We start from the raw sequence: 13,702 nt of genomic DNA, 5'->3' as shown, positions 1-13,702 counted from the left end.
TCAGTAATAGTAGTATCACTTTATATGCAGAAGATCTATGAGAAAAGCTGTTTATAGATATTTTCCCCTACAACTCTAAGTTCCTATATGTCACTTTCATCAGATAACCAGCTGAAGAAGGATGTCCTTCACTGTAGGAATAATGGGGTTAAAACGTCTATTCAAATGTTTGCTGAGGGTAGATAAGAGCTTTCAGAATCTTCCTTGGGAGCGTTCTGAAGCTAGATGTTTCCCTCTGCCACTGCGAGAATAACTGCCATGGTAAGCCACGATTACTGCTGGAAATGGGTCCTACCCCTCCTTTTGTAAGGGCAGGAATCTATTCTTTGTGCTGGGCATGCCCACCAAATGTTTGACAAAATATCACTATCTCCATTCTCAACTACAGATGCGCTGATATCAACATCTGGGACTGATTCAGTTTGTTCCAATTGAAAAGTGAAAAAAAAGAAGACAAGTTTAGAGCGTCTGGAGACAGGCTTGGATGCTGGCCCCTAAGCAGCCTGATGATTTCATGTAACTCATTTCCCCCTCAACTTCAATAATTGCTACCCTGCCCACTCCACAGGCTCTGATGGGAGATGCATGAGAAAACGCACGGGAGCCTATTGCAGAGACCATCAGCACCGGAGGTGTGTGAGAAACCGTTCCCCCACTCTCTCCATCCCCATCCAGTTGTCTGCCCCAGATTTTCCAGAAAGCTACAGAGCATGCAGACATTGTAAACACAAACACACATATCAAATAGCCAACCTTCTGCATCACACATTATCTTCTTTAAAGCAAGAAAAGGAAAATCATTAGTTTAGTTTGTAGGGCATCTTGTTAAAAAGGAAGGAGGTTTATTTTAAGGCACTCTTCCTTTGTGGATCAGATAATAGAAAGTTTGATTTCTATTTGGAAATTTCTCAAATGGTGTTATATAGAATACCAAGTCACAGAATTTTAACATGTAATTAGTTCTGTAAGTTGTGAAATGCCGAATCAAACAAATTTCTTTACTATAGGAATTCTCAGAACCCTTAATATATTGACAGGTACTGCAAAGCTCCATGAGGCAAATACAGGATAAAGTGTTTCTGGAACTTAATTGATCCTGGACTGTTTCATCAGTGGCTATCTTCTCGGTCTAGTATTCCATGTAAAACACTTCAGGGAATGCTGCAGCTCAGATAAAAAATTTTTGAATTCAATTTTTACATTTATCAAAATAGTACATGTACATTCCTTAAGTCAAATAGTACCCACAAGAGTTTGTTTACGAGGAAGAAGATTGGTTCCTTGCCCCAGCTCTCTCCGAACCTTTCTATCCTGCTTTTCACAAGCAGCCACATTCAATTCTTTCAGCTATTTCTTCTGGTATCTACCTCCGTTATTTCTAAATAATATGCCAATACTAATATTTATTCCTTTTTTTTCTATTTTAAATATTACTTACTGATTTCCTGCAGTGGAAGATGAGGATTAGCTTTCTTAAACCCCTCCTACCTCTCAATACAAACATGCTTCCTCTCCCCCATCTTCCCAATAAGTTATACCACAATTCTGGCTCAAATCCACATTCTATGTTTATCACAAAGTTACAAAAACACTCTTTATAATTGTGCCATGTAGTGTCCTTCTTCTAAAACTGTGTTTTCCCTTAGTGTTAACAGTTGCCATGTTTGCTTAGTTTTTAAAAACATACTTATCACTAATTCATCATCAAACTCTCTATAGAGCTTATAAAACTCCTCTTAATATGGTCTAGCATATCAGACAATCGACTAGCTTCATTTTATTTCCCCGTAAAGACACCACCCTTGGAATCCTCCAGCAGGTCTTCCTGCCTCAGTCTGGCCGGCCCTCCAGCCCTGCGGAAACTCCTCCTGGGAACTCCCTCTGTTTCTCTGGATTGGATGGATCCTCTCAGAGCACTTCACCTCTCTCCTGGTGTGATCTTCCTTCTTCCTGGGTTACTCCCTTGTTTGTAGAGCACATCCCCCGGCAGTTTCTTGATAAAGTGTGCCCGCGAGCTAAACTTGAGCCCTTGTATGCCTGGAAATGGCTCTTTTCTCACACGATGAAAATTTTGCTAAAGTAAATATCATTTTCTACTTCCAGTGTTGCTGCTGAAAAGTTGAAGCTCCTTTGAATTCTGATCTTTAACATAAGACCTTTCTGAATGCTTTTATGATCGTTATTCCTAGGGTAGTGAAATTTACAAAAATATGTATTGACAATGGATCTTTTTCCATTCAATTTGCCAAGCACTTTGTACAAGTTTGTACCTTTCAAACTCATTCGTATTCTTCAGTCCTAAACAATTTTCTTGTATTATTTCTTTCATAAATTTGTCTCTTCTTTTTCTCTCTCCTTTCTTTCTGAATCTCCTTCCTAGCAGTCAGATATGGGACTTATGAATTAATTCTCTAATTTTCTTAACATTCTTAGCTTTTCTCAGTCCTTTTGTTCTCTTACACAGAAGCTTAACATTATCTTCCAGTGCCTCAGTTGAAGTTTTCTACGGCTATCATATATTTTATTTCAAAGAGCTCTTTCTTGTTCTCTATTCCTTCTCTATAGTATCCTGTTCATGTCTCATAAAGGCAAAATGGTCTTTTACCAGATGGCCTCATATCTGAGGCTATAATTACTTTTTGTGTTTAAGTTTTCTTCTGCTTCCCTCATAGTCTCTCATTCCTCTGTGGGTTTTTAAAAATTTATTAGTTTATTTTCTATTTATTTTGTTCCCTTTCATTTTAGAAGCTTTCCTCAATTGGATATTATTCCTCAGCTGTCCATTCATATTTGAGAGTGGGGCACCAGAAGGTGAGTGAGAAGACACGTCTAGACGAGTGGGGCTCATCATGAGAGGGCTGTTCCCTCAGAGAACTCCCCAACGTCCACCCCTGCAGGTCCTTCCTCCTGGGCTGGTCAGTTTCTCAGATGAAGCCTCCAATATTCTGCCCAGGAGATATAAGTCTGGTTGCCAGAGTTCTGGCAGCCAGTGATGAAAGAGGCTGAGAGGGCCTCACTGTTTCACTCAACCCCTGTTTCCAATACAGCAGTAGCTCTACTGCTCTCAAATGTGTCTGGACTCTTCCGGTCTGGAGCCTCTCGGGGACAGCCCAATGTCGCTTAATGAGCTAGGGGTGGGGCAATCATGTGGTTGAGCAGAGGATCAGGGAGTCTAACTTATCCATATCTGTACTTTCAACATGCCTTGCCTTTTAAGGGTCCTGGTGCATTCAATTCGTGAGCCTTCCTAGGGTTCTGTGGGACACGCTAGCGTGCTTCACGTCTGAGCTCCCCTCCACAGGCCCTTGAGGCTCAGCTCAGGCTTCAGCCTCCTCTGCTCTGCTGAGTCAGCTCCCACTCAACCCCCACCTTCTGTCTGCCAAAACGTTGATCACATTTCCTCTTCTAGACATTTTGTTCTTCTGAATTTTAAGTTCAAAAAAGTTCTTTATTATCATTTTAGTAGAGTTTCAGTGAAGATAAGTGACTGTGTTCAATTCATTGTGTTAAATGGAAGCTCTGTATCAATCAAAACTATTTTGGAGTCATTACAAACTAGCCTTCATCATATTCCTAGTTTTGATACCTCACAACTGAACAGAAGGAACCAAGAAAGAGCTTAAAGTGTAAATAAAACATCTCTGAATAATAAATGTTCTACATGATCTATTATTTAAAACACAGTTTTTGATCAAACTACATACAACTGAATAAAACTGCTCTACTTTCTCAGTGTTGTCAACCCAAACAAATTACTTATACTACAACCAACTCTTAATCAGCCATCTATATGGATATACACACGTGGGGATGTGCGCAGCTTGGCTAAATAAATGACGTCCAAAAGATTTCTTTGAAAAAGATACTTCATCCTTCTATATGCTGAATAAAATAGGTTAAGAGTTTCAGAAAGATTATAGTTTATAAACAGTATTAAGCAATGTTTCATATTTGGTATTTCCATTATTTGTATTTAGAAAGGCGAGTTAACTAGAATTGAGAATTACCAGTGATTCTGTGAGCCAAATGGGCCTGCTTTTATTTGGTCCATTAAAAAAAAAATTGTCGCTTATCTTCTATAACCCTGCAAGACAGTATCATTATCTCTATTTTACAGATAAGTAAGCCAAAGATAGGTAATTTGCAAAAGGTCATAAAGGTAGCAAGTGGCAGAGGAGAAATTCAAGCTTACGTCTTCAAGGACTTTTCACAATAACCAAAACAAATGGTATTTCTGTTAATTTTGAATTAAACCAGTAGTATTCATTTCAGGATAAACATATGACTTCAATTTAAGTCACAAGTCTAACATCTTACTAGATAATTAGATGCAAAATTCTTTGGCATTTATTAATAAATATTTCATAAAGATGCTAGAAATAAGTATTAACAAATTAATATCTACATAGACATAATTTTTTTTCAGACAAAGTCTTGGAAAGTCAATCAAAGTACAGGTTAATTTAAATTTCCCACCTTTGAAATTTCTCACCAAAATTTAGCTTTATAAACTGTTATGACATTTTACATTAATTTCCTGCTGTCCTTGAGAAACAGAAAGTAAATTTTATAATTTTTAAAAATTTGGCCTATTAGAGTATGACATATTTACCCTTATTTTACCTATAGATTTCAAGCTACTTATTATCAACTGGTAGTCCTTAACTGGCACATTATTTTTTCTTATATATTTCAGAGTAACAGGCACTTATCAACAAATCTGTTTATCATATCTAAGCTTATTAAAATGACGCAATCTTTTAGAAGTCTTTCACTGCTAGTCAAGAAGGTTCTAGACCAAACAAAACTTTACAACAGGATAAGGTAGAAAGGAAAGTGAATGGCTTAACCATGAGCACAGAGTTAGGAACCAACGAAGCCAGGACTTGGGTCTTCTGACTCTGAGGACAGTGCTCTTTCTGCTACACAATTCTACCTCTAAAAGGACAAATACTCTTGTCATTTCAATTATGTGGAATATAGTAAGACTTGTTCAGTACATTTAGGCTTTTACTTAAATTGCAGGTGATGCTGTTTTCCAAACATTAATTTTCATCTTATAACATGTAAATTATAATGCATTAATTAAACTATATCTAAGTCATTGGGTGAGAGTGAAGAAAAGAATGACAAATAAAATTTCATAGTTCTAAATTTTATTACTTTCTTTGCTATCTAATCATGTTGACTTATGAAAACCCGAAATTTAGTTATCAGATATGTTTCAAATAATCAAATTTCAACATATATGGATAGAAAAACCACAATATTCATATAATTCTTGTGTTCAACTAGCTAAAAAACATAACTTGTATTAAAAATATGGAATATTCATCTATTAAGAGTTGTACAAGTAATAATACAAGTCAGCCAGTGCTGGCTACCTGACATAGCACTCACTATGTGCTGAGCACTACTCTAAGTACTTACTAATTGAATCCTTAAAACAACTGTCTAAGGTCCTATTATTATCCCCATTTTACAGATGAGGAAGCCATGTAACTTCTAGGGTCAGACGACCTGTACCCAAGCTGTCTAACTTCCTGCAAAAATTTCCTTTCAAAATTCTAAGCCTTCCTACGATGATCTTTGAAACTCTTGTTGTATTATAAATAAACACAGTCACATAATTAACATCTTCACAACAGAATGTTTCTCTACTTTTTCATTTAAAATTATGGACCAGCCTAGCCATCTCTAACTCTGCTACCTTCTTCTTGAGAGAAAGTTCTTTCTTTCCCATGCCCCACACATCTGTCTGGAATCCCCTGGGTGCTGATGCTCGCCCACTCATTCAACAGTCCCTCCTCTAACAAGGCTGCCATTCTTTTTTTGAGGCAGCTTAGCCCTGAGCTAACATCTGCTGCCAATCCTCCTCTCCTTCCACTGAGGAAGACTGGCCCCAAGCTAATACCCGTGCCCATCTTCCTCTATTTTATGTGGGACACCTGCCACAGCATGGCTTGACAAGCGGTGCGTAGGTCCACACTCGGGATCCGAACCGGTGAACCCTGGGCCACGAAAGCAGAAGGTGCAAACTCAACTGCTGCACCACCAGGTCAGACCCCAGGATGCCATTCTTAATGCTGCCAATATACCCACCTGTAACCTTATGGTCAAATGAAATGAAAGGATCTCCAGAAAAAGTCATACACTTACAAACTTTTGTAAACAATTTTATCCAAGGCCCCCTGGGAACTCTTTTGAAGTGCTTCCATTTAGAGCCTGTACATGACCCAATCCTCACCCCCACCCATCTCTCAAAAGCTGATCCCTGAATCACCCCTATCAGAATCACCTACAATACTTGTCTAAAGCAGTACCATTGGAATTGGACTTTCTGATCATGGAATCCAGGGGTCGGCATTTTAAACACTCTCTCTAGGTGATTCTTACAGCTTATTAGCATTTAAGACCCATCCCTTAAGGACACATGGACCTGACTGAGAATTTCAGAATACTCAGTTTTCATCTCTACCCACCCTTGGCACTATTCTAGAAAACTTTAACACCAGTGTAATAATCCAGAATATCTGTACATTAGCTTCACTTTTTTTTAATCTCCTGTATGCCAGTGACTAGCACTTCCTGTCCATAACAGCAACCCACTCCTCCTACTGCCACATCCTAGACCCAGCCTACTCAATTTATCAATGATCTTAAAATCAATAGCATACTCTGCCCAACCTATCCTCTCTCTCTCCCACCAAATCTGCTCTTCAGCCTCAGCCAGACTCCAATTCCCTGTCTCTGTTTTCTTCCATCTGTCAAGCCCCCTTCACTTCCTGCTCTGCCCAGCACAGACGATACTCAATCTCAGGCACTCTGACCAGCTACCGTGGACCTCTCCACTACGGACTTCAGAGGGACCCACCCTGTACCTCCCAATTCTGCTCAGGATGTCATTGTACAGGTTCGGATGCCATAGCTAGTTGAGCAAGCTGCTACCCTTAGACTTTTCTTTCATTTCCAGTTCAGGCCAGCCTAATGATGACAATCATTATTATAACTAATACTTAGAGAGCACTCATTGCATTTGCTAACGATTATCTCATTTAATCCTCACAACCACTCTGCGAGGTGGGTACATTGTTATCCTCACTGTAGGCTGGAGACGTTGAGACTAATGGAGATTAAATAACTTGCCTAAGGTCTCACAGCCAGTATGTGACAACGCTGAGATTCAAACCCATCAAGCCCCTTTCCAGAGCCTGGGCTCAGGTTCCTCTTCCTTCTGCTCTGGTAATAAAGGAGAAAAGAAAGAAATGGAAAGCAGCAGCTCAGGCGTCTGCCACGTGGAGAAAACAAAGTCAGGGCTCTTGCTTTCTGGAAATCTCGGCCCGTTGCTCTGCTCCCCTCCATCTTTCATCCTATCCTTACCTTTTCTGAACTCATCTCCATAAAATGGAAACAGATAATGGTACCAAAAGAAATTATGTTTTGGAAAGCTTATTAATGAGCTTTACATTTCAAAACACTTGTCTTTTTATCAGTCCAAACTTATAAAGAATAGCATGTAAAGTACTGTGGAAAACTTTGAGATTGAGAATGAATATTATGGCCAATTTTTCAAACTCACCTCTTATTTTTCTTGTAATTTTCCAGGTGTTGGCACTGCATGTGTTTGTATCTTTCTAAGTCACACTGTCCACACAAATCCTCCAGATTCAGCAGGTGGTTTTCTACCTCCTCAAAACTAGCCTCTAAATGAGCTGAAAGTATAGAAGGTCAGAAGAACAAACAAACGTCAAAAATCAGAATCCTTGATCATGGAGAAAAGAAAAAGTGTCCAAAACTTAAAAGCTTAAACTGTTAAGACTGTTTTGCAGTTATTTAATATTCTTTACTAAACTTTCTTGACACAAAATAAAATATACTGACCAACATTAAAACATACTTCAAATTAACTTGAGTATATCTTTATATTTCAAACATTTTCAAGATGGAACTTCCCAAAATACTTTATTAACCAGATGACGAGGAAACAGAATATTCTGATTAATCTAATGCAATAGCCTAATGATCCCATATACCACACATGAATAGTCAATTTTCAAATAATGAGAACACAACAAAAGATAATTAACACAAATTATACTGAACATAATTTAATATTTGAGATTTCAAGTGACTTTAGCATTTGTTTTGCCTCAGCACACCATATACATAAATCTTCAAGGCACTGGAGAGATGTACAAATACTCGTAAGCACAGGTCACCGGGCTAGTCAGTGGTTGGTGGGCAGAGACTGAGCTCTGTTCACTCGTCTACTGGTCTTCCACTACTCTACGTTGCCTGGAGGCCACAGAGCTCGGCAGCTTTTTTGGAACATGGAGATCATCTAGTCAAATCCTTCATTTAAGATTCAAGACCAAAGCCTGCAGAAATTAATTCAGTGTCTTGCCCAAGGTCACCCAGCTAGACATGGGCCATCAGGAATCCGCACTGAGTACCTCTTACACTGCAATCATTTCTGACTGAGAGGGTACTAAGTAAACCAAGACTTCACAGTTGTAGGGGCGAGGATTGGTTGTTTTCTCAGACAACGGAAAAGTTTTAGAGGTCAAAGGTTTTAGAACTCAAACAGCCTCATAGCCATGTACTGAACACTCACCACATGTGCCAGACACTGGAATACAAAGATGAGCAAGACAGTCCTTGTGCTCAAAGAGCCTCACCTAGAGGGCAGGCATATTTCAACGATAACACAACCTGACAGAGCTGGGCATGAGGTGCGGTGGGAACTCAAGGAGTGGCACCTAACATGAATGAGGGAGAGGCTCAGCCAGAGCTCTGACTCCCAAGTCTGGAAGTCACACCCATCCAACGGGGAAGGGGCAGCAGAGAAGGAGCAGGCTGGCCGTGCAGCTTTGCTTTCAAGTAAACAGCCACAATGCAATTACGGGGTGTCTAATTCCTTCGTTTATCCACTGGATTTTCATATAACTTTCTAAATTAGCTTTTGGAGCATCTAGGTTAGGAACAAACTCCTCGAATTTCAACTTGCACTTTTAGGTTTATTAAGACGCAAATTTTGGCCTGTTTTTAATTAATCTTTTTTTCATCTAAAGATCTATTAAATCCAGAAGCATTCACATTTTTCTAAAATCCTAAAATTTAACTCTACTAAGTGTCTATGCTTATAAAAACTCCCTCTTCTATTTGGTAGGGCCTAGGGCTTAAAGACATGGGTTTCGGGGGAAAATAAAATTTTACTGAAAAGCAAAAATGTGATGACAAGTTGTTTAGCACTCCTCTTCAAAAACATTTTTGGTTGTGACTTTTATCATATTGCTATATCACTGTAAACCACTGGTAAGTCTGGAAAAGGCTGGTAATAATGCAGTTCATGAAGGTTTTGAATCTTTCTTTAGGGGCCACATAAAACAGCTACTATATGTGATTATGGAAAGCCTAACCTGAAACAATTTGTAAAATCTAAATTTTGATCAATGAAAAATTATATCTAAGATTTTTAATAATGTCATAAAAGATACATTAGGAGTTTATGCAGGGGAAAACAGGCAAAATGATGTTATTATACTAGTTCCTATTTAAAGTATTTTTTGTTATTATATTAAATGGAAAAACCACTGGGAGACTTAGCCTGGCAGCTAGTACTATTGGCCCTGAAGAAGCAAGATTCAGCTCATTCTGTTACAAAATTAGTTTGACAGGGTCTTAAAAGATGATCATAGCTAACAGGATTATTTAAAAGGCTATTTCACTTTGATTAGTGATAAGAACCAGAATAATTAAATTTAATATGGAATCCAGTTAACTCTAAGCTACTTGCTTCCTTCAGTATCAAGCATGGTACCTTTAGCATATGGGGGACTGGTGAAGACCAGGGCTTCGAGGCACGAGCTTGAAACCCAGTGCAGCCCCTCACCGATGAGACGAGAGGCGATGAGGTACTTCACCAGAGAAAAGAGGGCTAACGATACACCTCTTGCAAAGCCGTCAAAGGGGTTCACTGAGGCAAAGTAGGTAAAGTAGCTAACTTAGCACCTGGCAGTAAGTAAATAATTGACCGACTATAAAAATGCAGTGAAAAAATTTTGTAAAGCTTAGCTAAGTTTTGTAAAAGTCATTTAAAACCAATAATTGTGTAGACCAGCAATGATCATGTTGTAAACAACACCTATGGATCTAACAGACCAAAATGTTAATAAAATTTTCATTTTTTTCTGGCAAACTTACTTACCTGTAAATGTTAGTCAAGGCTACATTCTTAGACTTAAGATTCCTCATAAGTGAGGGGGATTAAATTTCAAATGATTTTTCTAAAAAGAAAACATGTAATGGGGTCAATAATTACTCTATATTTGGAAACATGTATGTTCTTTTTACCTTTTTTATTTTTATTAGGACAGATGGCAATTTCCATTTAGAGTCCAGCTCTGTTGGTTGACTGCAGAGCTAATGAGGCCAGGAACTTGAACGAACTTGATCCCTCAGCAGGCCAATTAATTTCTCATGGAGGGAAATTCTGTTCTAGGTACAAACTGAACTTGCTGCCCTAGCTCACCCTTCAGTTAATAAAATGGGGGCCTGATGAAAACATATGAATAGTTTAGTAGCAAGCTGGACCTACTAATGACAAAGAAACACACCATACATCCTTTTGAACAGGCCAACAGCATCACGTTCTGTGCTGAATGGCAAATCTAGATTTAAAATGCTAGGGAGAGTCAGTGGTCATTCTATTGCTACCGCCAAATTCATATTTATGTTCTTCCCTTTAAAAAGTTTCAAAGCCCTCCGAGTACTTTAGGAGTCTAGTTTAACTCCTTAACCTAGCATTCTGGGGCCTGTCGCCCCTGGCCACAAGCTACTTTCCCAATCTTACCACTGTGTTCCTTCAGGAGCACTCAATACTCCGAGAGTCCCGCCTGCTCCTGCCTCCCTGCCTCGGCTTGTCCCGAGAGGTCTCCTCTTGCCTCCACCGCCCAACCCCGAGCTCCCTTTTCAGGCTCAGGTCAGCACTCTCCGCCTGCAGCCCTCAGAACTCACCTCCTCTTCTGTGCTTCCACAGGCCTTTGACCTGACACAGGACTTATATCCTGACTGACTTTACACAACTACTTGCACTCTCATCTTTCTCAGGAATCAGTAAGGGTCTTAAGGGTAAGGACTGTATTTTTGCATCTTTGTATCCCCTAATACCTAGTCTGTAGAATTCACTTAAGAATGATTTCTGGTGATAGAATGAGTCTCTCTCCCGGAAACGTAAAATAACATCAAAGACAGCAAATCTATGATTCATGTTCATCTGATTTATGTATTAGGAGATCATGCTAAATTTTGTAAAAGAATAAATTTAAAAAGGGCAGAGAACTTAGAAAACATTAAACAACACAATGGTACTTTGTTTTTAGTGTGTCAAACCAGGCCCCATTATCAGTGAGTTAAAGCAGGAGAATAAATGGAAATTTTCCATTTTAAATTTTTACCCCCATTTTAACTCAACAGGCATGAAATCAGTAATAAAATACAAAAGAATTGTATTGACAAAAATAAATTTTCTTCCTTTTATATTATAAAACCTAAAAAACCTCTTTAAATAATAACTATAAGATTATATATGTGTATTCTGAATATTTTATATTGAATTTTAATGGGCAGAAATCTAACTTCCTCATTATGACCTGCTCATTTCCTGCTCCAAAACGAGTTGTGTCTCTGAGTAAATTTGGTAACCAAACTTAGAATGCATGTACATAAAACACTAGCATGCCTCCATGGACACAAATATACCTTTACAAGAAGCTCAAATCTCACCATTTTGCTCACTGTAACAACAACATATGTCTCATTTAGTGATCAGTGGAAAAGATAGGTGGAATTTCACTGTGAAAAGCCATTTGGGAACGCCTGACAGCTGTGCAGGAAAGAGCTTCACAAATCTTTGTGAAAAGACGGTCCCAGAGGAAGAGGGATTCTGTTTGGAATTTTCCTTTGTGCCATTTGTTTCAAATACATATTATCTGTAGTGTAGCCACTGACAGATGAAAGATGGAGTGGCACACTAAAATTAATAATTTCACACTTACTAAGTACTTCTCTAACAAAAATAATTAGCCTCAAGGAACAAAGAAATCTTTGACTGCAAACCCATAGGTCAGAGAGGCCAGGTACTAAAAGACCGCAGCATTCTTCAAATGCTTACGCTACTCTTTTGTCATAAGGTAATACGGTAATGATGGTATGATAATAAGGAACTTTAAGAAGTGCATTAACTTGCCAAAGCCATTATGGAACAAATGAGGTCTGCATAGTACACTAAAAGGTGTCTACGGAGAGTTAACATGACTCTTCAAGGGTCTAATCTCAGAAAGTGACCTGGACAATAAAATAATCTAGTTCAAGAAACACTGACAGCTGTGACAGTCTCCCTGCTGGATACACTCTCAAATTGCGTTCACAAGAAAGCAAAACAATAATGCATCAGGCTAGGTCAGATCATAAGAGAGCTGCAAACCCAGTATATGGCTGTCATTCTCTTATAGCACTTTGTTATCTACGAAGTAACAGAATCTTCAGTTCTAGATGAAGCTAACAGTCTTGTTAAAGTAGGTCATATAAAATAAACTAAGCGAAAATTCAGACAAGCCCTTGACATTTTAAACTTCAATAAAGGAACAGGATTAGACTACCCTCTAGTGGACGTTCAAGAGAATTCAACAAATACTTTCCAAACACTGTATGAGTTTTACGACCTAAGGCATGCTGTGGTTATTACACCCAATGAGAAAGTGTATAGAATCTGGATGACAACATTCTGCTTTATCCTTACATACCGTCTTTCAATGCACGGAATACTACACTCCTCGTCTCACCACATTTCATGCTGTGGTTTTACATCCTCAACTATTTTGCCGTACAGTAAAAGCTAAATTGCATAACATCCATCCAAACCCTTCTGTCAAAGAACAGTAGTTTTGTAAACCTGTAAAGGTTAGAGAGGCTCCCGCTGGAACGTGAGCATCCTGATGGCAGGTACCGGGTCTTATTGGCTGCTGCAGCCCCAGAGCCCACACAGAGTACATGGCCCACAGCAGATGTACCAGGCACTGTGCTGAGAGCTTCACGGCTGCCATCCCATTCGGCCCTCCAAACTCCCTGTGAGGCAGGCACTCTCCCCCTCATTGTGCAGATGAAGAACTAAAGCTTGGAGCAGTGAAGGACCCGCAGGCGGCCTCATAGGCAGGAAGTTGTGGAATTGGGATCCAAACCCAGATCTCAGAGTCAGTCCATAGCTCTTGTTTGCCAGGTCTCAGCACATCTTTAGCATTTCTTTTTTAAATGACAAGTCTTACCAGTAATTACCTATTAAACTGGCTTTTGTAATCTGGATGGATCACACCCCATTAAACAAAAACCAACATGAATGGATTATCTATTCTTACTTAATTCCTGAGGGATCAAGTAATCAGGAGTCATCTTTAAGCAATAGGATAACGCAGCTAAAAGCATCATCAAAGGTCCAAATTGTTCACATCATATAAATCCTTTACTCTTTAATAAGGGAAGATCCTCTAGAGAGCAAAGCAAAACTATAAGAGTGAAGAAGCCTGGAAAAAAGAGGGACTGACTGCAGACAGTACCAGATCCCACAGGGAAAGGGTAAAAAGTTCAAAGAAGTTAGGGGAAGCCTGTGACTAAATGTAGGTCAGTTACTAGTTTCTCCTGTTATTTT

The 13,702-nt window shown here is 39.0% G+C and overlaps 1 protein-coding gene across 1 annotated transcript in view; it reads right to left on the bottom strand.

Moving 5' to 3' along the window:
* The window catches only part of DTNBP1 (dystrobrevin binding protein 1), a 118,329-nt gene that overhangs the window by 71,191 nt on the left and 33,436 nt on the right, over window positions 1-13,702 (bottom strand). Inside the window, exon 6 of the mRNA XM_014849534.3 lies at window positions 7,580-7,712. Coding sequence (XP_014705020.2) covers window positions 7,580-7,712 — 133 coding nt within the window. The remainder of the gene's footprint in view (window positions 1-7,579; window positions 7,713-13,702) is intronic.

Source organism: Equus asinus, chromosome 8 (genome assembly GCF_041296235.1).
Source record: "Equus asinus isolate D_3611 breed Donkey chromosome 8, EquAss-T2T_v2, whole genome shotgun sequence".
NCBI lineage: Eukaryota > Metazoa > Chordata > Mammalia > Perissodactyla > Equidae > Equus > Equus asinus.
This window is presented reverse-complemented; position numbering and strand designations above follow the sequence as displayed.